The 27,268-nt window shown below is 41.4% G+C and overlaps 1 protein-coding gene across 3 annotated transcripts in view; it reads left to right on the top strand.

Moving 5' to 3' along the window:
• Positions 1–27,268, top strand: part of NCKAP5 (NCK-associated protein 5) — a 904,755-nt gene that overhangs the window by 777,381 nt on the left and 100,106 nt on the right. For 2 of the 3 annotated variants that reach the window (XM_011970297.1, XM_011970296.1), the window contains exons 11-14: positions 3,945–4,127; positions 8,441–12,207; positions 12,916–13,093; positions 19,936–20,014. In XM_011970297.1, coding sequence (XP_011825687.1) covers positions 3,945–4,127; positions 8,441–12,207; positions 12,916–13,093; positions 19,936–20,014 — 4,207 coding nt within the window. The remainder of the gene's footprint in view (positions 1–3,944; positions 4,128–8,440; positions 12,208–12,915; positions 13,094–19,935; positions 20,015–27,268) is intronic. The other variant, XM_011970298.1, reaches the window with a different exon arrangement.

Genomic DNA, 27,268 nt, shown 5'->3' on the forward strand with positions numbered 1-27,268 from the left:
TAGCTACTTTCATTATCTCCATTTACAAAGAAAGAAACTGAGTCACAGAGGGGTTCAGTAATTTTCCCAAGCTCAAAGAGCTAGCAAGTGAAAGCTAGAATTTCAACCTCATAAATGGCCTTGGAGTTCCAGTGCTCAACCACAGAGCAGTTATTCACTGGAGTAGATAATCCTATGTGACAATCACATGCTGATGAAGGAAACTGGAGGAAAAAAAGAGCTCACTTTGCAGCCAGGATGTCAGGGATTCTGCATCCCTTATTTAAATTCAAACATTGATTTTCCAAAGTGTAGGAAGGTGTGAGAATTTCCCAGTAGAAAGGAGTGGCCGCCTCCTCTTCTTTGCAAGGAATTACCTCGTAACCACCACTACACATACACGTACACAGACACTCTCCCTAACTCACGTGCCTGCCAGCAGGCAGACTCAACCATTCCTTTTGTCTGGCTTAGCACAGCCCATGTCAGACTGTGAGGTACCACAACATGCCGCTGGGGAACCCACACAAGAGACATACTTCTTTAATAGCTTCTCCTAGAGGCTTGCTACACAAAGTCCTGGTCACAGAATAGCAGCATTGAAGCACCTGGGAACTTGTTAAAAATACTACATACATCTCAGGTCCTACCTCAGAATTACTGATTCAGAATCTGCATTTTAACAAGATCCCTTGGTGATTTAGTTCACATTAAAGTGTGAAAAGCCTGTCTTAGAGGACACCTCTCTGCTTAAGCATCCTTGCCCCTGCCTGCTCCCACATGACGTTCACAGGCCTTCTCCACCTCCCTCAAGCATCTGCCATCACATCAGGGCATCTCAGCTGGGCGCAGTGGCTCACACCTGTAATCCCAGCACTTTGAGTGGATCACCCACCTTATTTGGGGGTTTGAGACTAGCCTGACCAACATGGAGAAACCCTGTCTCTACTAAAAATACAAAATTAGCCAGGCATGGTGGCTCATGCCTGTAATGCCAGCTACTTGGGAGGCTGAGGCAGGAGAATCACTTGAACCTGGGAGGCAAGGCAGAGGTTGCGGTGAGCTGAGATCATGCCATTGCACTCCAGCCTGGGCAACAAGAGCTAAACTCCATCTAAGAAAAAGAAAAAAATCAGGGCATCTCAAGTTCAAGGCCAAGGAAGAAGCAGCAATGCCTTCTCACCCCAGCCCATCTTCTGAGTCCTAGTTTCCTGTCATCTTACACAACATCTATACAGGAGGTATACACATGGGCACGAGTGGGCAAGGCTGCTTATTCATTAAAAGAGACCTGGAAATTGAGTTGTAAAAATAGATATAATTTTAATACATGTAGTAGGAAGAACAGGCGGGAAGATAAGAGCGAATTGCATGCAAGCCTCCCTCAATGCATTGGGAGAAGGCAGAATGTAAACTGTAACCAAAAGCCAGGCAGAGTGCAGAAAGGCAATTGGAGTTTGGATCTGGACAGCCTGGTGGGACAGCAGACACAGTCTCTCTCTCTCTCTCTCTCTGGAGAGTAGACACGTCTGTCAGAGCAGAGGCAGTCCTAAATAGCAGCCACCACGCTGCTTACTTAAACAACAAAATATGAGAGGACAGAATGGAGAAAATGGAAAGCATACAGTAGAAGTGGAGCCTGATGAGCTCTTTCTGAAAGTTTGCTCAGTGCACATTTCAGGTGCCGACCGTGGCTGAGGCTGAAATGGCAGTTGCTGTTCTGCGGCACAACCGCTGGTTGTGGGCATCTGTGGAGATACAGATATGAACTCCCCTGAACTAAGTTACATCCGGCAATAAGCAAGGTCATAAATCAATAGATATTGCTGAAAGCCTGGTTTTAAGACAAGTTTCTCCTTTCAGTGATGTTTAGAGCCAAATTTCAGGGGGAAAAAGTAGGATAGTAAAATGTCTTGGCATTTTTAGATCACTTAAAGAGATTGTTTTGCAGCAAAAATGAAGTATTGATAGTAAGGCAGATGCCTAATACTGAAAATCTAATGTTATTAAGCATTATAGATATTGATTAGAGAGTAAATTAAACATGCCCTATATACTGATGTAGGCGTTTAATATTTACCACAAGTACCGTAGGATCATCATTACCTTCCTTCCGCAAGCTGGCGTTTAGTCACCGTCAGTTGGAATTGCATTTGGAGAACAGTGATAAGTACTCAGGTACTGAAAGGCACCCACAAAGTGTCGATAAATTGTATAAGTAAGAGGCTTTGCCACTCTGCAAGTGACACAGACAGATGGCTTCCCATCAAAGAGTTTCTGAGACAAAGCTTTATATAAATAGGAGACTGGAATTAGACGGTAATAGAGAGATTCTGTTCTCAGTGGTTGGGATGTAAATTAATTTAGCCTGTCCAGTTTGTAGAGCTTCATCTGTTACACGAGGGGCCTATAATGTGGCTGTCAAGATGTGCTCGGAGGTTTACAACTTTATTTGTCACTCTTGCCTTATGCAGAACCACTAGAATTCTAACAGCCTGAACCTTCCACCAAGAACCCAGATCTATTTGATGTTAGGGTTATTGCCATGTGGATGGCCAAATGGTAACCAGGATTGGATATAGAAAGCACTATTATATTTACAGTGGAGGCTCATGACACCTGAGTTTGGTGTTTGCTGTGGATGGCTTCCTGTGAGGTAGCACAGATAGGCAATGGGCATCTGGTTGTTGACTTAGAATGATGCCATCAGAACCAGAGGAAATCATAGCAGAAATCTCAAAGAGCAGCACCCTCTATAAAGAAAATATTGAAGACCATGGAAGTTAGATGTCTTCCTTGCTCAAGAGTGCATGCTTAGTGCCAGTGGCTAGCCCAGGATCCAGACCACTAGACTCACAGCCAGTTTGCATGCTCTTGAACCCCGTAGTCAAAGATGTGACTCTATCTTCGTCCTTTTGTAGCATTCGAATCGTGTTTTGATACTGATTTGATATTCTCACCAGTATGGCTAGATAAAATAAGAACACCCTTGTGGTACTTTTGCTTAATAATGATGGCAGCTTGTAATAATTGAGCACCTACTATAGGCCAGATGCTGTGATGTGCTTCACAACTAGACCCTCATTTAGTCCATGCAATAACCCTATAAGATAAGCAGTAGTATCATGATTTTCTTTTTTCTTTCTTTATTTTTTAAGCTTTCTATTTTTTTATTATACTTTATGTTCTAGGGTACATGTGTACAATGTGCAGGTTTGTTACATATGTATACATGTGCCATGTTGGTGTGCGGCATCCATTAACTCGTCATTTACATTAGGTATATCTCCTAATGCTATCCCTCCCCCCTCCATACCAGAATCTCTGGGACACATTTAAAGCAGTGTGTAGAAGGAAATTTATAGCACTAAATACCCACAGGAGAAAGCAGGAAAGATCTAAAATTGACACCCTAACATCACGATTTTCTTTTAAGAAAGAAAGAGAGTAAATAGTTTCCCCATAGCCACACAATGAGAGGCAGAGCCAGAATCTGAGCCTATAATTTGACTGCAAAGTCTGCCCCTAACTATCATAACATACTATACAGACAATCTGTAGTTTAGGGTAGTTCAACGGGATTTTTTAACTTTGTAATGGAGCCAAATTCAGTAGACACTGTACTGTGTGCACCCATACAACCATTCTGATGTTCATTTTCAGCACAGTATTCAATAAATTACATGAGATATTTAACAGTTTATTATAAAATATGCTTTGTGTTAGATGACTTTGCCCAATGGTAGGCTAATGTAAGTGTAGGCAGGGCTGAGCTATGATATTCTGTGGGTTAAGTGTATTGAGTACATTCTCAGCTGATTTTCCACTTACCATGGGTTTATCGGGATGTACTCCTGCCATGAGTTGAGGAGCATCTGTATTCCCACCTACCTCACCATAAGGTTGTGTTGACATTTACTCTCCTCTGAGCAAAGCCCGTGCTCAGAGCTGCCCTGCTTTTTCAGGAACACCAACTAAATACAAAATCAGCCTTGAAATGCCCTGGCTTGGGGGCTGTCATCCCTGGTCATCTCTGTCCTCGAAACAGCTACAGCAGCAGCAGTGAACTGTCTCTTTCAAGCACCTGCAGCGAGTACTCCAGTGGCTCCTCCTACACGTGGCACGATGGGAAGAACCTCAGGAAAAGGGTAAGACCTCCTTTTAAGCACTGTGGCATCAGACTGAACCAGAAGAGAATCCTCTTCTGGTGGGATTTGGTCATGAAGGTCAAGGGCAGGTGGGAGGGGTAAGAAGGAAGCCACCATTTGCGGAGCACCTGCTCATGTATTATATTGACCTCCTTTCATCAGTGCCATAGCCTTGTAAAACACTATTTGACTATAAATTGGAGGCAGCATGGTGAGATGACAGAGACCACAACTTCAGTGCAGGTAGGCATATTTCTACTTATATACATGCCAAGAGTTCCTTTACCAGGATTTTTAATAATTACTACAACTAGAATGACTGCCATCTACACAGTGGGCTTGCAGAGCTGGAGGTTCCTTCGTGCCCTGCGTAGACTTCTTTGTACACTGATGTAAGGGAAATATTTGAAATAGCTGTTTTATCCATTCCCTAATGTTGGAGAAAAGGAAAGAGCACACGAGAATGGAAACCCTGGATCGGTGTATTTGGAGGTCATGTTTCTACCATTTGTATACATTTAGTTCATGGTTTTAGCAGTGTAGAAACCAAGAAAATCCAGAACTCCCAGGAGATATTGATGAGGGAGTAGCTTTGTCATCCTCTGAACAAGAACTCAGATTTCACGTTTGCATTTAGGGCTTATTTCCTTGTACTCAGATTTCCGATGCAAAGTACAGAGCCTGCTGCATTATCAAAATTGCCCCCTCTAAGGAGTTGTTAGGTGCTCTGAATAATGACTGCTCAGCGCCTGGTTCGGAACAGACTGGAAAGATGGTCAGGGATGTTTCCTCGCTTTGTGAATATCGCTGGCTCCCAGAGCCCCTAGCTCTGTTCTTTTCACTTTCACACCTCTTTTTCTCTCTGCCTCTCAAAGGCTTTTCACTTTCTTTTATTTTTTGGCTGGAATTCTTCCAATTACAGTAGCTTTTGATGTTCTAAGGTAATCTCTCCCCTGAATGAGGAAAAAGAAGGTTCTTAAGGCACTTCATGGACAGTCAGGTGGCTCTTTTCTGGATCCTTAATAGGGCTCTGCCATGAGCATGGAGTACCAGGACACCTGTCACATCTCACAGTGAACAGTCTTGTTTCTCAGGGACCTAACAAGCCAGACCCAGATTCATGAAGACATTTGAAATGTGTATTACTTAAGAAAGTTCTGCAGTTTCTTACTTTGTGCTGGATACTCATGTAGTATTAACTTACATAATAAACATGTATCATATTAATATGAATTTGTGTAGTAACTTATGTAACGATTAACATATGATTGATTGCGCTTTTTGAGTTCACAAGTATGTTTTTTAAAATACTTGTGTAGAAACAGAAAGGAAGCCTGCATGAAATGCACTAGCCTGCCCTACAGAGGAATTTGGCTCTAGTTGATGAGAAATTACCATATGTAGCACGGCTTTTTAAGGACTTCAGAAGCATTAGATCATGTAATGCTCCCAGTCGCCTACTAAGTAGGCTCTCCTATTCTCCCCATTTCACAGAAGACAACACTGAGGTGCGAAGAAGTTAAGTAACTGGCCCAAGATGCCACAGGCAGTACATGGCAGAGGCAGGCTCCAGAAGGTTCCAGAACCCACATTCTTAATTGTTCTTTTATACTGGCCTTGTTGAATCAGCCTGAAACATGGTGAGGTTGCTTCAGTGATTGAGATTGGTTTGCTCCCATTGAGACCAAGACGCCCTTTAGGAAAAAAAATGTATAAGATTCTTGTCCAGTCAAGAAATGGAAGAGGACTGTGGACATTAAACACAGGCCTCAACCTCAGCAACAGCATCTTTTAGTCAGCCACATTGCTTCCCAAGAGCAACTTTCTTCCAACTTTCGCAGCAAAGGATGGATCTGCCTGTGGGAAGTGCCAGCTCCTCCCCACCATCACTCCCACAGGGCATTCATGTGTCTCTCACCCCCAGGCTTCAAGATTGGCCTAGGCTTTTCTCCAGCTATTAAATACTATAACCTCCTGTGGAGGACTGAAGGAGGAATGTGGCTGATCTCACCGGGCAGACAGCCTGGGCCCTGGGAGGTTTGCAGCCACTGGCTCCGGGGGAAGTCGCAGTGCAGCACTGGGCAGCCTCCAGAATGGCGGAAAGGAGGCAAGGCAGAGGCTGAGCATGTCTTCTTGGGGGGCAAACACATCCACATTTTTCAAGCTCTTGTGGGGTACTTTGGCCTGGCTTCTCTTATTTATTGTCAACACATGACTATCAGGATCATGGAAATTCTTAGAAACTCACACTGTCGCAACTGCTTTCTGGTGGATCTGTAATATCCAGATTCACTAATGGGACTTCTTCTGATTTCTAAAGGAATTTGTAATGGTACAGGGAAGAGGAAGTGGGGCAGCATCACCAAATAGCATCTACTGCCAGCAACTTCTGACGGTGGAGAATTTCCTAAAGAAAAATTATAATTCGATTTAAAAACAAATAAATGTGTGCATTGTTGATAGCAAGAGTAATTTTCATGAAAATGCCTTAGATGTAAGCAAATGTTTACAGTGTACTAAGAAGCCCGGATTCAAATGGAAGTTTCTGACCTTTTTTTCAACCTCTGCACATAAGTGTGTGGGGCAGGGAGGAGACTGATGTAGCCAAACTGGTATAGAGTGCATTTCTGAAACCCAGAGCCTTCTTTTGAAGCTCTTTACCATTAATCATATAGCCTTTTTTTTTTTTAAAATGGAGTCTCACCCTGTCGCCTGGGAAGGAGTGCAATGTTGCAGTCTCAGCTCACTGCAACCTCCACCTCCCAGGTTCAAGCGATTTTCCTGCCTCAGCCTCCCGAGTAGCTGTGATTACAGGCACCTGCCAACACACCCAGCTAATTTTTGTATTTTTAGTAGAGTGGGGTTTCACCATGTTGGCCAGGCTGGTCTCGAACTCCTGACCTTGTGATCCACCTGCCTTAGTCTCCCAAAGTGCTGGGATTACAGGCATGAGCCACTGTGCCCAGCCCAAATAGCCTTCTTAAGAAGTCGCTAGGTCAGCCCCCTAAACTCTGCAAGTACCATTTAAGAAATAGTGTAGGGTAACCTGTGATCTCTATTGTGACACTGACTAAGGTAAAGGGGAGAAGAGGGGCCAAGCTTTACTTTAGTAGTATAGCATCAATTAGGGCTGCAGGCTCTGGGGCCAGACTGCCTGGGTTCACGTCCCCTCATGGCCACTTTTGAACTGAGTCGAAATCGACAATGCTGTAGAAAGAGCCTGAGAATCCAGAGTTCACACCTTTGCTCCAGCTCTTTCTGTGTGATCTCCAACAGACCCAACAATGAGTCTCAGTTGCCTGTTCTGAAGATGGAGTGAAAGCACTCCGTAAATGGCTGGTATACAGCAGAGGCTCAGTAAATGTTAGCTTTCTTTTTCCCCCCGCCCCCTTCCATTTCTTATTAGCAAAACTATGAAAAAAAAAATGAATATGTAGAGCACAGTCTTTTCTCTGTGTCATTTCCCATACATTTTTCCAGTGCTGAGGCTGGCATTTGGGAAGGGTGATGGGCAAGGAATTGACCTTTCTAAATTTGGTAGGTGAATAATTACTATCAGGTTCTAACAGCGAATGCCCAGCTGCTGTGTGTGTGTGTGTATGTGTGTGGTAACTTAAGAAAGTTTTCACAGATATCTGTTGCCTACCAAATAAAGTCATGAAGTCACAGAACTATCAAATGTGAGCGTAAAGATATGAACCAACTTACTTTTCCAGCTTTACCCGCTGCACCTATCATAGACACTCTACAATAAGGTCATGTCATTTTCTAGTCATTCCCCCAATGTACCTTGAATGTACTTTCTGACTTAGGTCTTTGCCCATCCCATTTCTTCCATCTGGAAGTTATTTCCCCCACTTTTAACCTAAGGCAAACCTGTCTTTCAAGAGCTAGGTAAGTTTAAAAGAAAAAAATATGTACCTTTCCTTTATGCCTTTCTCCAAATAGACCTGTCTGTGGCCTCCCTCCTCTGAATCTCCAGAGTACCCACAACATTTGCACTTCTCATTTTCTCCCTTACATACAGTGAGCTGTGGCCAATTCTCCTCTCCCCTGCTGGGATTTCTGCTCCATGAAGACAGGGCCTTTACCTTCTGTTTCTTTAGATCACTGCGCTGCTTAGCACAGGACCTGGCAAAATCAATATTTGCTGCATAGTTTGTGAATACATTAATTAGCTAATTAATGTAGGCATTTATATGTGAATACTTATCAACCACTAGTGCAAATTAAGTCCCATGATGGACTTTTCCTTTTATATATGTCTGATCTATGTGGTTTAATCATTTCTGATATCTACTTTTCTTTCCTAGCAATCATCACAAAACTGGGATAAAAGGCTAAGTATTGATTCTTCGCTCCCAAGTGGCTTTGCTAGTCCTACAAATGAACTACCTCCAACTCGTATCAAGGAAAGCCACATTTTGGAAGGGCTAAGAAAGCTACAGAAGCGAAAAGTGTTACTTGAACCCCCATCAGTGATAACCAAATGGGGTTATAAAGATTGCATGAACTCGAATGAAGGAATATATTCTCCAGGAATTAAAAGTAACAGCCTCAAGGAGTATCCCCCCTGCAAAACAGCTGACCTGGGGAGCCCCTGCAAGGAGCCCCACAAGACATTTGTTTATGATCTAGATTCCCACGATGATGCAGACGATGACTCCTCCACCTTCGCATTGCTCCAAGCAGTTCCAAACCAGAGCTACAGGCCGCATGGCAGTAAACTAACCCACAGTGTTTCTGACAGTCTGTTTGGCTGGGAAACAAATAGAAAACACATTCTGGAAGGCACATCCTCAGTTTATCCCAGGGAAAGGCCTGAAAAGCTGACAAGTTGCGCCAGCAGCTGTCCCTTGGAGAGGAAGCTGTGCCCAAGTGTGCAGACGCCTCAGGTACAGAGGGAGAGGGGCCCACACGGCCAAGGCCATGGCTGCGTGGCTCTCAACCTCCAGCTTTCAGACACTGATGACAATGAAACACTCGATGAGCTGCACATAGAGAGCAGTGATGAGAAAAGTCCTTCAGACATGTCACTGGCTGCCGACACCGAGAAGTCCGTGGAGAACCTGGATGTTCTTGTGGGGTTTGGAAAACCTCTATGTGGGTCTCCTGATGAGGAGGAAAAACAAGTGCCCACCCCTTCAGAGACTAGGCCAAAGACGTTTAGTTTCATTAAGCAGCAAAGAGTTGTAAAAAGGACTTCTTCAGAAGAATGTGTTACCGTGATATTTGATGCGGAAGACGGTGAGCCCATTGAATTCAGCTCTCACCAGACTGGAGTTGTCACTGTTACCAGAAATGAAATTTCCATCAATTCAGCTCCTACTGGACCCAAGGCAGAACATGCTGAACTTTTACCTCAGGGAATTACTTGTTTACACCCAGGAGCTGCTGCAAGAGACTATACTTTCTTTAAAAGGTCTGAAGAGGACACTGAGAAAAACATTCCAAAAGATAATGCAGATAATGTTCCCAGGGTGTCCACTGAATCTTTCAGCTCCAGGACAGTGACACAAAATCCTCAGCAGCAAAAGCCGGTCAAGCCCACACACACGCTATCATGCCAGAGTAATTCCAGGTCTTCAGCGCCCATGGGCATCTATCACAAGCAAAATCTCACAAAAATATCTGCCAGGGGCAAGTCTTCACCTCAGAAATCAAAACTAATGGAGCCGGAAGCCTCCACACTACTCCCTTCATCTGGCCTGGTGACTCTTGAAAAATCACCGGCCTCAGTTCCTGGGAAACTCTCAAGATTCGTGAAGACTGAGAGCTCAGGACCCCTCTTTGAATTACGACCAGATCCACACATTCCAAAACATCCCACCCAACTTCCGCACAGATTGCCCAGCAGGAGGGACTGGGTCCGCTGCCCCAAGAGTCAGACTCCAGGGTCACGGTCAAGGCCTGCCATTGAGTCTAGCGACAGCGGAGAGCCCCCCACGAGGGATGAACACTGTGGCTCTGGGCCGGAGGCAGGGGTGAAATCCCCTTCCCCTCCGCCCCCTCCAGGCAGGTCCGTCTCCCTGCTGGCCAGGCCCAGCTATGACTATGCACCAGCACCTTCATCCACCAAGTCTGAAACCAGGGTCCTCAGTGAAACAGCAAGGACCCCATTCAAATCCCCTCTGCTGAAAGGAATCTCTGCTCCGGTTATTTCGTCTAATCAGGCCGCGACAGAAGTGCAGAGGAAGAAACCTTCTGTGGCCTTCAAAAAGCCTGTCTTCACTTACCCTACACCCTCCCCAGAAGCAGTCATTCAAACCCGATGCCCTGCTCACGCCCCCTCCAGCTCCTTCACCGTAATGGCTCTGGGGCCTCCAAAGGTCTCTCCGAAGAGAGGTGCCCCGAAAACCTCTCCTCGCCAAACACTTGGGACCCCACAAATGGACACAGGATTACAGACTCCCAGGATTTCTCCTTCAACCCATGAGCCACTGGAAATGACGTCCTCCAAAAGTGTATCTCCAGGGAGAAAAGGACAGTTGAATGATAGCGCCTCCACACCCCCCAAGCCTTCCTTCTTAGGGGCAAACGAGTCACCATCATCTCAGGTCAGTAGTCCCTGTTTGTCCTCATCACCCTCCAAAAGCCATCACAGCCCTCATGGTTGTCAAAGTGCTCATGAGAAAGGACTGAAAACTCGCCTTCCGGTGGGACTCAAAGTGCTCATGAAGTCTCCCCAGCTGCTCAGGAAAAGTTCCACCGTGCCAGGGAAACATGAAAAAGACAGTTTAAATGAAGCCTCCAAAAGTTCCGTGGCTGTGAACAAGTCTAAGCCAGAGGACTCCGAGAATCCAGCAAGCATGGAGATCACAGCAGGTGAGAGAAATGTGACCACACCGGATTCACAGGCACAGGACAGTTTAGCTGAGGGGCTTCCCCTGGAAACAGCACTACAAGAGTCATTGGAAAGTAGCATCCCTGGGAGTGATGGAAGGGACGGGGAAGATACTAGATCCATGAAAAGATCCCTTTCCTCCAGCAAACCACACCTAAAACCAGCTCTGGGCATGAATGGCGCCAAAGCCCGCAGCCAGAGCTTCAGTGCGCACTCAGGAGACAAGCCTTCCACACCCGCCATGGAAGGGCCAGGCAAAGTCCGAACTCAGATCATTACCAATACTGCTGAGAGAGGCAATTCTCTTACCCGGCGGAACTCTTCCATGGAAAGCTCTCCCAACAAGGCCCCTTCTGTTCCCATGTTGGAGAGTCTCCCTAGTGCTGGGAGGCCCTTGGGGCACCCCTCCTCCAGGCAGGGCTCCCTGGGGAGCTCCGGCAGCTCCAGCAGTCAGCATGGGAGCCCAAGCAAGTTGCCTCTGAGGATCCCTCCAAAGTGTGAGGGACTCCTCATCCCACCTGGGAAGGAAAACCAGCCGGCCTTCACCCAGGGAGAGTGCCCCAATGTGGCTATACTTGCGGAACCAGGCAGTGACCGCCACCGGTGCCCACCCACCCCAACAGACTGCCCTGAAGCCCTGCAGAGCCCAGGGAGGACTCAGCATCCAAGCACTTTTGAAACAAGCAGTACATCCAGGCTAGAAACTTCTGGAAGGCATCCAGATGCCTCTGCAACTGCGACTGATGCTGTGAGTTCAGAAGCCCCCCTCTCACCCACAATCGAAGAAAAGGTCATGTTGTGCATTCAGGAGAATGTGGAAAAGGGCCAAGTGCAAACAAAGCCCACCTCTGTAGAAGCAAAGCAGAAGCCTGGGCCTTCTTTTACCAGCTGGTTTGGTTTTCGGAAGAGTCGACTTCCAGCTCTGAGTAGCAGGAAAATGGACGTCTCCAAAACCAAAGTAGAAAAGAAAGATGCAAAAGTCTTGGGGTTTGGAAACAGACAACTAAAATCGGAAAGAAAAAAAGAGAAAAAGAAGCCTGAACCACAGTGTGAGACAGAAAATGAGCTTGTCAAGGACACCAAGTCAGCAGATAATCCAGATGGCGGTTTACAAAGCAAAAATAACCGGAAAACACCACAAGACATTTACAACCAACTGAAGTTTGAACCAAGGAATAGACACAGCCCTGTTACATGTTCAACCAAAGACACCTTCATGACGGAACTCTTGAACAGGTAACTCGCTGGAAAAGCAGGTAGCAATGTAGAGGGGTCCCTCCACCACCTTAAAAAGAGTTGTTTGCTTTCTGTGCATTGAAGGCCAGTCAAGCATGTTTTTCATACAAGCAGAAATGAATAGTAGCAGTCTTTTATACATTAGCCAGAATTTAAACAATGAAATAAAAGTTAGCAATAAAATGATAATTTAGTCCATGTTACTTTGTTAACCAAACCAATGGTCTTTGAAATTAAAGAATGGTAAGTTTTATCAGCGTTGATAGAAATTCCACCTACACTAGGAACTATGAATGTACCCAGATGGCATGAAATGGAAGAAAATTACATGTACGTTTTAAAGCATGCCGATTTCATTGATTATACCTAGCAAACATATATTTGGAAACTTTCCAGAAATAATGATGTTTCTTGCCACTCTTAAGCTAAAAAGGTATTTAGGAATCACTCTTCAGTGGTTTTTATTTTGCCCCTCTCCACAGTAATCATAAAAATAAAAAATACATTATGATATTGTCACATCTAAATTGACACGCTACTAGAATATTTGAAGATTTGATCAAGGCCTGTGAGGAACACTTATCCCTCAAAGGTTTCAAGACAAAGAGCTAGAAAGAGATTACTTTAAATATTGAAAGGATTGGGAAAAGGAGAGTGATTGAAGAAGGAGCAAGGTAACTCATCAGAGGAATCACTTTCTACCTGCAGAGTTGATAAGAAAGCAGCTCCACAGACAGAAAGTGGATCAACTAATGCTTCCTGCAGGAATGTGTTAAAGGGCAGTTCTCAGGGCTCCTGTCTCACCGGCAGCTCTCTCAGCACTCAAGGAAACCACAAGAAAAACATGAAAAGCAAAGCCGATATGGAAGTACCAAAAGGCTCCCTGGTAAGTGCTCCTCCATCCTGGTATCAAGTGCTACAATCTGAGATGTTCTGGCTGAGGTCTTTCTGCCGTTTGCTAATGAAAGTGTATGGGTAAGAGATTGCAGTTGGGGGAAAGAAAAGGTCAGTGAAAAAGGATTTGTAAAAAGAGAGAGAAATACTGGGGACAACTGCAGCAGAGAGCTGGCAGCTGGACCTCGAGTGGGCCTGGCCCTCAGGAAATGCCGCTTCTCCCAGCTGTTTTCAAAACGATGAGTATAATCGCGGTGAGTCCAGGCAAATGATGCTACTGGTATCATCTTCAAATTACACCATTGGGCTGGAAATTTGTTTTGATGATTATTTCTAACATCACCAGCAACCAAAAAGGAACGAACATGATTTTAAAAATAAAAGTGCTAAACAATTTAAGAGACTATTGCCTATTTTGATGATTTGATTTAAGCGTTGTTTATGTTTTATGAAAGTTGTATGAACCAATTCATGCAACTTAAACAGAAGCTGTGAAGACTAAGAAAGCTTTTTTGGAACTTGGCTCCCTATCATTTAGCCTATTATGGGGTCCAGAGTGCAGGGAATAGACTTCTTTTTAAAAATTAAAAAATAAATGGAGCATTTTTATATTTTCCTGGGGTGTACTAGTTTCAGTTAATATTTTTTTTTAATTACCTTAAATTGCACATCCTCTCCTTACATTCTTTATGTACTTGTGTAAATAATTTGATAATATTCATTGTTCCTTTTGGTAAGTTCCAGAGCACTTAAACACACAAAAAAATTCTCTTTACGGAATTACTATATCCATATCTTTTTGTACTCTAATAAAGAGGTTATCAAAATATAGTACATACTACCATTGTCTGAGAGAGAGCTTTCAGTATTTCCCTGCATTATTTTCTGGAGTCGTTCAAGAGTAGAGGAGATTTTAAAGTGACCACGGCTGACATTATTAGCTATTAATTATTAGCTATAAGTATTTATTGATGTTTAGATTTCCTTCAAGTTTCACATACTTTAATTTGAGAGAAGTGGATGTTTAAATGTTTTTACTCAAATAGCTCTTGACTCTACAGAACCATAAGGTCTTTTTGACAAACTCTCCAAAATTGTATGCAGATTATGTTCGTTGCAGAAGTTTTTTTTTTTTTTTTTTTTTTTTTTTTTTTCCCCCATCCCATTTCTGCTCTTAGTTTCCATGGTATCATCCCTTCTTTGAAAACATAGATGTCCCCTGCATTATAAAACCACAAATTATAAGCATATCTAAGGCTGTCCTTGTAGTGTCACTGAAAGGAAGGGGAGAGAATGAACGTGTGAAAATGTGCAATATGCTGGAAATTCAATCCAGCTGATGGAAAACTTTGATAGCCTGGCAGAGCCCCTTATCAGAGGCGCTGGATTTAACTATGCTCCATTTAGTATGGTCCTGACAGCTTAGGGTATATCTTCACCGTACAGAAGTACCACAAAAACAAAAAGTCTTTGTGTTTGGCTTTCGCGATTTCATTTTTATTTTCTTATTGCTTCCTAATGCTACAGTTATTTGCCATGCTTTTCCTCTCTCACCTGCAGTCTTTCACAGGGTGCTCTGGTCTTCGCAGAATACCTGCAAGAAACACTCTTATTATTTTGTGTCAAGTACAAAGATTCCCTAACGACCCCACATATACATAATCAATAGGGATATGATCATTTTTCTAGTTAGTTGAAAGAGAGATTAGTCATGCTGAGAAGCTTTTCCATACAGAGAAATGTCATTAACCTGGATAGTTGACTAGCTAGTCATTTTTTAAAATGTAAAATGCAGTGCTTTTTTGTTTCATCTCCATAATCATCAGCATGGATTGGACTGAAATTACTAATTTCAGAAAGGACATTGCTATAGACTCCTTTGGGACTAGTACAGGAATAGGAGTGAAAACTCATTTATTACATGTTATAAGCCTATATAGGAAGGAGATTAGATGCAAAATGAGATGTATTTTAACACCACAGCCCATTTATGTGAATACCCATGAACCTTTTAAAATTCAGAGTTGAAGGGAATTTCCCCCCACTAGGGCTCGAGGTAAATTCACTCTCTGCTTATTTTAAAGTGTGTTGCAAAGAACTTTTTCATAGCAGTTATTTTGGATGAAAACAGTGTCTATATGCAATGCATTACGTATCACACTTTTTTCCCTACATAAAACCACTGTTTAAAACCTTATGATATACTATACCACCATCTTTTGTTCTTTACAAACTAAGATTATATATAGTTATGAGAGTCCTAAGGCATTTTTAGTATTCTAATATATAATAGAAAGATTATTTTCATACATATAACAAATCCACATGGGTAGCAAACCTCCACTTAGTTCACTAGTAACTGCATATTCATTTTTAGTATTGCTGGAAACATTCTAAGATATGTTTAAAAGTCCTATTAATGTTTGGCTGAATTAAATTTTTTTCTTATTTCACAGCCTTAATTAGAAGCTTATATCCCCATTTCTGCCATCATTTATAGACCACTTAGCTCTAATTTTTGTGTAATTTAGACAAGGGCTGTGCTACTTGGTACTTTTATTTAAATTATACAAAATCATTATAAAATAAGGAAAAGGCATCTCCTAGAAAGGCTGCTTTGGTATTAAGTTAATAAGTCAAAAAGAGGTACACTATGCTTGCTACATGTTTTAAGTTCTTCCTTCCTGTGGATTTAGATAATTTTCTGAAATGAAAAGTCTCAAAGAAAGACAGCTCTAGGCTCCCAGTTAACTATCACTGGGCAAAAATAAAAATCATTAACAAAATTAATGAGATCATATACCTTCATCATGAACCATTTTAATATGACCATTTTAGTATGGGTATTTTAATTTAAATTATTGGTATTCTCTTCACCCAGTGTCACATAGTCTTAAAAAAAAAAAAAAAAAAGTCTGCTAATAAAAAAGCATCAAATACTATCCCATTAAAATGGTACCATGGTGATAAAATGGCAGAAAATAGTACAATAATTACACAAATTGTTATCATCTTATTAAGTTCTGTGAAATGTTATAATTTTAACATCCTTAATTGAACAATTCTGTTCTAAATGGTATTTTGATGCTAATAAGAAGCATGCATATTTTGCCCTCCGCCTGCAAAGTTTTCTAAATGAGTAGCTTTTCCAAAGGTTATGCCTTCTAGGAGTTTTCCCTCCCAGGATTATTTCCTGTCTCACTTAGATTCATTATGTTCTTTTCCTTTTCAAATGAGCTTTGGCATCGAAATGTTGGTTTCTTGGGAAGCCGTTAGTGTTAGGGTGATTCAGGGAAGAAAGATGTATAGAACTCCAAATGAAGGATGTTCTCAAAACTGGGTTTAATTATGAAATTATATCAATGGTGAATTATTTTCTCCCCTTTTCCACTTGTGTCTCTTACAAGCACATTTCTTCCCGCCCTTCCTAGGAACAGGAAGCTCAATTTAACTTCCTAGGAACAGGAAGCTCAATAAAATAGAAGTGCAGTGATATTTAATTGTTGCCTGTTATAGACTGGTGTTTGGAGTAGTAGTTCCTGAGACTAGAACTGCAGAGCCCCAAAAGATGGACAAGAGTTAGAGATGAATCATTAGAAGACACCCAAAGCACTGACAACTAACTTAAACCAAAAACAACCCATAGTTGTTGCTTGTGAGTCACCTTCTACTTTTTACCAAATGGGACATAACTGACATGGACTTGTTTCTGTTCCTGGGATGGCAGCAATGACTGGGACATTTCTGCATTTCTAACCACCAGTCTTTTCTGACCCAAACGCTTGCCAGACTTCTTGGTTTTGGGTCCACTTTCCCATTCTTTGCAGTGCTTTCCCGCATGGAGACTGTCACACTTGTACCTATTTTTGGCAAATTCTTGACCTGGCAGCCTTCTTACTCCCAGGAAAGCTCCCACAACTTCCCACCAACATCCAGCTCCTATGGGATCAAGAATGAAAATTAATTTAAATTTCATCCTATGAAAAATATAATTAGCAAGGGGACTCTGCTGCCAAAATAAATTATGCCCCTCATTTCCATAGGCAAATGGATTTTTTTTAATTACTCACCACTTTGCATTGAAATCTATTTGTATGGATAATTAGAACTGACACGTATGTCACTCTAAAGCACTCCCCCACTTTCCATTTTCTTGCTGCTGCTTCATCCATTCCCTTCAAGTTCACAGTTTCCCCCCCCGAGTCATCTGCCCCTCATGGGTCATCCAGCCCAGGAGAGCTGAGAGAGCCAGGGGACTCATTCACCATCTCAGTTCCTCTCATAAGTCCCCAGAGGCCACATTTAGCGTTTGCCATTAAGCACATAAAGCCCTGGAAAGACTCTGGCAAGGAGCTGACAGGTAGGACTGTGCAGTAGCTTTTGTTTTCTTTCTTAAATACGATAATTAGAGAAAGGAGGTGGAGAAGGCACACAGAAGGGGTAGGGAATAGTAGGGAAGGGAAGCGGAGAATTACACACACACACACACGAAAAATGTTTACTACTCTTAAAATATAGTTTATGGATACTTGGAATATTGCCTTCATACCTAACTGGTAGACATTAACAAAGTAGTTCTTTGGAAGGTCTGGAAAGGACAGCTGTAACTGGACAGGGCACTCTGAAAAATTGAATTATAGCAATGAATAGGAATCAGGAGTGCTTGTTCTATAACTGAAATTCTGTATGACTTTGAATAGATTATTAACCCTCTCTGAACCTCCTTTTTCTTTATCTGTAAGATGAAAACTTTGTTCTGATTATTTGATTCTTTCATTTAGAATTGCACAGGCTGGCAGAGATGATGATTTACTCACAGTCCAACACGTTTTGAGGGCACCCCTGCAAGTTTAAAATGTATAAATTTAGAAAAACCCGAAGGAAATACTATTTTGCATTGACATGTAGGGGAAATATGGGACATACTGCCTTAAGAGCTGATATGAAACTGAAAATATGATTTCCTTGTTGTTTCTATAAAGTAGGATAAAAGGCTCCCAGTGGATTATTAATGGAAACTAAGGTGTTTGGGGGCCTTTGGGTCACCTTGTCATGAACAGATCCCTGAGCAAAGAGAACCTTGCAAGGCAAATAAGTAGTGCTTTGGTCTTTCTCATACTCGCAGTACGTTTCCTCTCTGCCATCTGTAAATATATACTGCTAGAACATGGTCAGTTAATGAAGCCCTTTTTTCCTGCCTTCTTTCATTCTCTGACTTTCTTCCTGTGGAGTTGCTAACCAACAGGGAAATGCCCACAGATTAGACAGCTGAAGGGGAAAGAAAGTGATGAAGCATGGCCTCTTGATACTGAACCCTTAACGATCTCTCCTTGCCAGGGTTGAGCTAACCGTCTACATACTCTCTTGAGTTTGCCATCTCTGGCTATCAGCATGGTACAGATTAAGCACCAATTACATTCTAATATTGAAACTGCAGTCATAAAATGTAAATAATTGGTCTTATTCCATTAAGTGTGAAAAATAGGAGGCAAAAAGTAGAAAGCTAAATCCAGCTCAAGGTCAGTATTCAGCCATACGACTTTTACATTGAGAGTATAAAATAATAATTTCTTGGCATTCAACTCAAGCCCTGTAGCAAATCCACTGACAACCTCTGATGTAAGTGCCTCAGCAGAACACCCATTGCATTGCACATTATTATCATTGGCTGCCTGGAATGTATTTCAAAAGAGCTATGTAGGGCCATTCCCTCCAGAACCCTAAGTTGTCTTGATACTGAGTCCAAGTCTGCATAGACATATTCAAGTGGAAATTTGAGAATACCAAAGGTCGCCCTAGTAAACACAAATCTGGAGTCAGATTTGCTGTGTTTAAATCCTAGTGCCACCACTTTGACAATCATCTTCTCTGTTGCTTTGGGATGGGTCTTCATCTTTTAAAATAAAGCTAACCATAGCACCTGCTTCACAGCACTGTTGTAAGGATTTTGAGATCTTACATGCAAACAGCGCCTGCCCAGTATGTAAGTGTTCACTGTTGTTTGTGGTTGGTATTGCTGATAATGCTCTTACTTCCGCTATTGGATTGGGAAGCAGGGGGCCTGGGCTTTCATGCCAGTGTTGCCACTGACTTCATTCGTGCCAACTTTAAAGAGACCTCAGAATTCTCATCTGTAAAATACTGAGACTTCATTAAATTCTGTGTAGAGTTCCATCTGATGCTGCCCAATCAAGCGCCTGGGCCTTCCAACTGAAATGTAAGAGGGAATGGTTTTGGCTGAAAAAAAAAAATCTAGATAAATGACTCACTGCTCTAGTTCACTGATCATACATACATCATTGTCATCTCCTTTCATTATGGAAAGAATGAAAAAAAAAATCGTCTTCTTAGTTACATTCCAGGAAAGGGCCAGGAGATCTAAGTATATTTAAAGTATATATTTTCATTCCTATTGAAATAACTGGTAGTGGAAGTCACTTACTCTAGAGGAATTATACCTCCTTAGACTTTAATTTTTCCTAACAGTCGTATGTTACTGATTTTATTAATTATTAAAAAGCAAAGCTGGTATCTCTAAAATTGCGTGTAGAATTAGATACCCTGTAAATTCTCTCCTTCAGAGATGAAGTTATATGCCTGAAAATAAGCTCTTATAATTAAAACTTGCAATAAAGGCAAATGATGGAGTGTGGAAAAGTGGAATAAAAAAATATATGTTATATGTATACGTACATACTCACACATGTATATACATGCAAACACTCACACCTATGCCCAAATATTTGTTATAGAATGTATCCTTACTCTGAGGATTGCAAAACGATCTTTTTAATAAAACAAGTAAGAACTTGCATCATTTTCTTCTTCTTACAGGTAAAACAGGCAAACGAAAACTTGCAAGAGGATGAAGATGATGCAGTTGCAGATTCTGTATTTCAGAGCCACATCATAGGTAAAAATTCACATATTTATATGTCTTTTACTGAGACTTATTCTAAATGTGTCCTTCGTTCAGATATGGTACATTCCTAGAGACCATGTCCCTCTATCAAGACTGAGTCTTAACTATTCACACGTGGTTGCCGTTATCTCCTTAGACCTTGGACATTACCATAAAATACATGGGTCAAAGCAGCACCTATGAGGAAAACATGGGTATTTGTAAAAGAATGCAAACTGATGGGAAGTATTTGTCAATATGAAATCAAAGTGATACTGAGTAATCCAGTTTCTATAATTGTCTCAAGAACACCTAGTGGTTAGAAGTGTGGGTGGTGGTTTTCCTAAATGAAATATTTGGTAAATTGAATGTTTTACACATAGTAACAAATATAGAATAAGAAAATACGGTTTGCCAAAACTCTCAACTCACTTTTTACATCATTTCTGTGAAAACTCAGAATATAGATAGTCCTGTCTCTGAAATAAGTTCAGCTTGTCAGCCACGTCTTAAAATTGTGCATAACCTTGAAGGAACTCAAGTTCCCAGCACACAGGAACTTTGCTGACCTCTTTTCAGCAGCTGGGAGGTAACCAGTAATAGAGGAGTTGCCTGTGACTACCATCCTTGTCAAGAGATAGAAGAAGTGACACCTTTAGCTGCTCCAGGTCCCCCTGGACACTTGAAGGATGGTTGTTCCTCAGGCTCTAAATATAGCCATGCATGTGAGCGTGCTGATTATTTAGCTTGACACAAGACACGGAGGCATCATGGAATCATTTCTGCAAGTCACATTTGGGTGTAGGAGATAGTGCTGAATACCGTGTCCCAGAATATGATGGCCCCACAGATCCCCAGTGTCTAGTATAATCAGCATCCATTTCTCCTCTCCTTTCACCTGGAGCATCTTTAGCTGCCCACTCTCAGTCTCCCACTACTCGGCGCCATGTTGGCGCACTTTGTGGCTGATTTTCTAGCATACTCAGCGGTCTTGTGCAAACGATAATTTATAGTTTGTCTGAGAGAGTTGTTGTACCCCCATGGCTTAATGAGACTGGCATGCCATTATTATTCTTTTCATTCGTAATTGGGAACACAAAAGTCTTCACAAACAACTGAAAGAGTAGTCTGAATAAGATTATTATTCCAAAAGGACATCCTTTATTATAGTTGTCAATGTAAAATGCTTAAATTGGTATCAGTTCTGCCTAGTTAGCTAATATTCGAGTTAAATATTGTTTAACAGCCTTCAAACATGGCATTGTGCAAAGCCCTGCTGAGTCATCATTTTTCCATAACGAGATGTTCTTGGGCCTATGAAATAATATATATAAAGTCACAAGCTGAATATTTTTTAAGAGAACTACAGGAATCTCTTAAAATATTTTTTAATAGGTAGCAATTCTTTCTATCTGTGCTGCTTGGTGCGATAGCCACTAGCCACATGTTGGCTGTTTCAATTTAAATTAATGAAGCAAGATAAAATTAAAAATTTACTTCATCAAAAATACCAGGCACATTTTGAATGTTCAGTGGCCCTGTATTCTGTACAGTCATGTGTCACTTGGTGACAGGAATATGTCTTGAGAAATGTGTCATTTGGCAATTTCAACGTTGTGCGAATGTCAAAGAGTGTACTTACACAAACCTACATGGTATAGCCTACTACACACCTAGGCTATATGGTATAGCCTGTTGGTCCTAGGCTACAAGCCTGTACAGCATGTTACTGTACTGAATATTGCAGGCAATTATAACACAATGGTAAGTATTTGTCTATCTGCCCACAGCTAAATATAGAAAAGGTAAGCTTAAAAAAATGCTAGTATTGGCCGGACGCAGTGGCTCATGCCTGTAATTCCAGCATTCTGGGAGGCCAAGGCAGGTGGATCACGAGGTCAGGAGATTGAGACCATCCTGGCTAACATGGTGAAACCCTGTATCTACTAAAAATACAAAAAAAAAAAAAAAAATTAGCTGGGTGTGGTAGTGGGTGCCTGTAGTCCCAGTTATTTGGGAGGCTGAGGCAGGAGAATGGCATGAACCCAGAAGGCAGAGCTTGCAGTGAGCCAAAATTGTGCCACTGCACTCTAGCCTAGGCAACAGAGTGAGACTCCGTCTAAGACAATAAAAAATAAAAAAATTCGCATCAAAGATAAACAACAGTATACCTGTATAGGACACTTACAGAAATGGAAGTTGCTCTGGGTGGGTCAGTTAGTGAGTGGTGAGTGAATGGAGGGCCCAGGACATCACCTTACACTACTGTAGACTTTATAAACATTGTACACTTAGGCTACACTAAATTTATTGAAAAAAAATTCTTCAATAATAAATTAACTTTAGCTTCCCATCACTTTTTTACTTTATAAACTTTTAAATTATTTTTAACGTTTTGACTCTGTGATAATACTTAGCTTAAAACAAACACATTGTACAGCTACACAAAATATAATATTTCTTTATATCCTTATTCTATAAGTTTTTTTCTATTAAAATTTTTTCATATTTAAAATTTTTTGTTAAAAACGAAGACACAAACACACATATTATCTAGGCCTCCACAGGGTCAGAATCATCAATATCACTGTCTTCCACCTCCACATCTTCTCCCACTGGAAGATCTTCAGAAGCAATAACACACATAGGACAGTCATTTACTGTGTTAACAATGTCTTCTTCTGGATACCTCCTGAAGGAATAGCCAGAGTCTGTTAACTTTTTTTAATAAATGGAAGGAGTACAGTCTAAAATAACAGTAAAAAGTGTACTATAGTAGTAAATACATAAACCAGTAATAGTCGCTTATTATCATTATCAAATATTCTGTACTATACGTCATTGTATGTGCTAGATTTTTCCATGACTGGCAGCACATAAGTTTTTATACACCAGCATCACCACAAACATGTGAGTAATGGGTTACACTATGACATTGCAATCGTTTAACTGTGACGTCACTAGGCAATAGGAATTTTTCAGCTTCATTATAATCTTAAGGGATCACCATCATGTATGCAGTTCATCATTGGGCAACACATCATTTTGTGGTACATGACTATGTTCTATATCATAAATAGATCACATGTTCCTTCATCACACAAACATATGTGTTCTATATGAATGTTTCCTTTGTCAGTGTTCTGTTGGATAGTGCTGCGTTAGATTACTCTAATGGAAGTACATTTGAACCATGTTTTTGATAGATAATTGACTTGATGTTCAGATCATTGCAGATGTATCTCTTCAAAGTGGTAGAGAGCCATATGAATAAGCTACTGTTGGCCACAAGTAAACAACAACAAAAAAGCCTGACAAGTCATTACATAAATAATAAAGTTAATGGTCTTATAGAATTAAAAGACTGGAGGAAGGCAAACATGAAAGAGGTGTGTAGCAGCTCAACAATGTCATCAAAAGCCTTTTATATACAGGTACCTTTTTCGACCACATATTTGTATTGTAACAAGAACTCAAGCAAAGTTTTGTCCATAGTTAAGAAGAACTCTTGGGATCTGTAAGTTTGGGGCACTTGATACTGGTTTGAGCAAATTTGGGTTGGAGAAGAAAGGACAGGATCAAGCCTACTTCAGTGAACTGCACAAGAATCATTGCCAGGGGAAAAAAGAGTTGTTTTGTGGTAGAACCCTGCTTTTGAAAAGTAGCCTGCATAAAGGCTAAGAATTGAGACAAAGCTATGTTAAGCCAAATAGAGGAGCCAATATTGGCTCATCGTATCTATCTACTTGGCCATGATTACCCTGCTAGTTTTTTGTCCTCATGCTTGTGGCCTCTGGTTGCAAATTGACTCCCACCACTCTAGTCATTTACCTTTAAGACAAAAGTATAAGGAAGACTAAAACTTCACTACAGTTCTCCCATAGACTCCATCTTATGGATCATTGATGAGAAATGAATCATGCAGCCAATCCTAGCTGCAAAGGATGCTAGGAAAGTTAGCATGTTGCTTTCCAGCCTCCATTGCATGAAATAGCAGGGAAAAGAGGGCTGAGCTTGTCTCCTAGGCTAGCCAGTCAATAGGCTCTCCACAGACCTTCTAAAAAGTCCCTCCATTTCAAGACTGAATGAGACTCAACAAAGTCAAGTGGTTGTTTATCTTAATTCCACAAGAATGGCCAAGAATATATATATTTTGTACCCTGATAATACCATTGTTCTTCATGTTGTCTAACCTAAGTGTTGTCACATATTCTTGCAATATTTTGTAACCATAATATGTTTCCAATAGCAGCAACTGTGCAAATCTAAATGTGTTATTCTTCTAACCAATACTAACTAATGTCTTTGACAGAGAACAATCAGGAAAGTTGTGAATCTGAATGTTTGCATTTCTGTGGTTAAGGGTAATCACGTTAGTTTAATCCAAATGTTATGAATTGATTACAAGAGAAGACATGTTAACTTGGCCAGAAGCAGTAACTGATCTCTGTAATGCCAGCACTTTGGGAGGTTGAGGCAGCAGAATTGCTTGAACTCAGGAGTTCAAGACCAGCTTGAGCAACATAGTGTGATCCCATCTATACTAAAATTTTTTTTTAAATTAGTCAGGCATCGGGGCATGTGTCTATAGTCCCAGCTACTCTGGAGGCTGAGGCAGGAGAATTGTTGAGCCTCAGAGGTCAAGGGTGCAGTAAGCCATTATCACGCCACTGCACTCCAGCCCAGGTGACAAAGCAAGACCCTGCCTCAAAAAAAAAGAAAAAAAAAAAGATATGAACTAAACCTGCTCGATATATTGAAATTCAAGATTCATGCTTAAGTAAAATAAAGCAACTACATTTTTTTCTTTAAAATTGCCCTCATAAATGTCAGACTAAACACAGCAAATGGCTAGCCTAGCCTAATAGAAATATTAACAACAATGATCACAAATGCTGTATTTCTAATTAATCTTTCCTGCTATCTAACTATAATGCCTTTACCCTATGTATTATACTAATTGTCTACTACAGTTAACAATTAGTAGGAATTCAAATACCATTCCTTGTCTTGTATTGAAAACATCAGCCAATTATAATAAAAAGTAATTCCCTAGGAGGAAACAGGGGATTTGTAAAATCTTATAAAAGAGGAGAAAATGTCCTTTGAGGAATTTGGGGGAGAATATTATTGAAGCAGAACCCATAGGATTCACACAAAAAATTGAATCCTATTGGGATTGTATGGTAGGTGTTCATGAAGTGAAAGATACATGTTATTTACCACCAACTTAAAAGAGTTGAAAAGAATAATCTTCCCAGTAGTCTAAAGGGCATAGGCCACAGTGCCCCCTGGTTGAATGAGGTCTATTTACCCTCCCCCATTGTCTGGGTGTACTCCTAGCCTCTTTTGCAGGAGCCAGAAGGGTTCCTACTACCAGAGTGTAGCATGACAGAGGACATGGTCTTACCCTGATGCTCTGACTTTCCTTGGATAGCTCTGTGAAGTTGCCTGTGAGGTGCTCTTTTCCCTACTCCAGAAACTGATATTCCCTCCAAAGCATCCTGCCACCCCAATCTATTGTCCTTCCTCCATTCTTCCCCAGAGGGGCTCTCCTGTCTGCAGCTAATGTATCATGCAGAGGGACAATAGGTGCTCAGTAAATACCTTTGAGTAACTTAACACCATAAATCAGTATATTTCCATTTTTCCAGGGTGTTTCATTTCTTTGTTCCTTATCCTCTCCTAGACTTTAGCTAGCTAATGTGATAAACTAACTCACATCTGTGTAGTAACGAATTATACAGGTACCTTTTACGACCACATGTTTGTATTATAACAAGAACTCAGGAAAAGTTTTATTCATAGTTAAGAAGAACTGAGGCCAGGCGAGGTGGCTCCCGCCTGTAATCCCAACACTTTGGGAGGTCAAGGCGGGCAGATCACCTGAGGTCAGGAGTTTGAGACCAGCCTGACCAACAGGGACAAACCCTGTCTCTACTAAAAATACAAAATTAGCTAGGTGTGGTGGCATCTGCCTGTAATCCCAGGTACTTGGGAGGCTGAGGCAGAAGAATGGCGTGAACCCAGAAGGCAGAGCTTGCAGTGAGCCAAAATCATGCCACTGCACTCTAGCCTGGGCAACAAGAGCAAAACTCCGTCTCAGAAAAAAAAAAAAAAAAGGAAAAAAGAAAACTTACAGATCTTTGGATCTATAAGTTTGGGGCACTCAGTACTGGTTTGAGCAAATTTGGGTTGCAAAAGAAAAGACAGGATGAAGCCTACTTCAGTGAACTACACAGGAATCATTGCCAGGAGAAAAAAGAGTTTTTTTGTGGTAGAACCCTACTTTTGAAAAGTAGCCTGCATTAAGGCTAAGAATTGAGACAAAGCTATGTTAAGCCAAATAGAGGAGATTTGGAGCATCATGTATAATGGCCATTCTGGTAACACAGACATTGTTCTTATAAGCTTTTATCATCCAACCGTAAAGCATCTAATCCACAGTAGTAATGTGCCCATGTGCAGTTAGGTAGAGACAGAAAGAATAAAAGAGTCATATGATGTACAGTTGTTATTATCAAGGAACCTCTACACCACATTCAACTGAAGGTCAGCAAATAGAGCAGCTTCTTCACCTAGCAGAGGAGAGAATGCCTGGTCCAATGCCAGAATGTTGATGGCTGTGGTTGTTTCTTTGGTCAGGAAAGAGGGGACGATCTCACAGGCGCTTGAAGCAAGTGCTTCACTATATAGAGAGAACAAAACCCAAGACCTAGATGCTTATCAGAATGAAAGGAACTCTGGGACCTACTTCATTGTATCAAAGTCCTGATAGAACATGTCTAACAGTAGTTATCCATATGTGGATCCAATCATCTGAGTTCTCCAAACCACATTGATTTTTAAATCCACGACTGGATTTTTCTAACCATTAGTACCAGTAGAATTAGGTTCGGATGGGAGCAGAAGAAACTCTAAAGTGCCATGGTTTAAATAAGAATAGAACTTTCTTGCTGTCACACATGAAAGCCCGGAGGGAGGTGGTCAAGCTAATAGAGCAGTGCCAGACTCTCCTATCTTGTCCTTCTGCCTCATACAGTTTACATTCCTTATGATTTTCTTTTCTTTTTTTTTTTTTTTACACGCCTGTAATCCCAGCACTTTGGGTCGCCGAGGCGGGCAGGTCACGAGGTCAAGAGATCGAGACGATCCTGGCCAACATGATTAAACCCTGTCTCTACCAAAAATACAAAAATTAGCTGGGCATGGTGCCATGTACCTGTAGTCACAGCTACTCGGGAGGCTGAGACAGGAGAATCACTT

Source organism: Mandrillus leucophaeus, unplaced genomic scaffold (assembly GCF_000951045.1).
Source record: "Mandrillus leucophaeus isolate KB7577 unplaced genomic scaffold, Mleu.le_1.0 Scaffold94, whole genome shotgun sequence".
Taxonomy (NCBI): Eukaryota; Metazoa; Chordata; class Mammalia; order Primates; family Cercopithecidae; genus Mandrillus; species Mandrillus leucophaeus.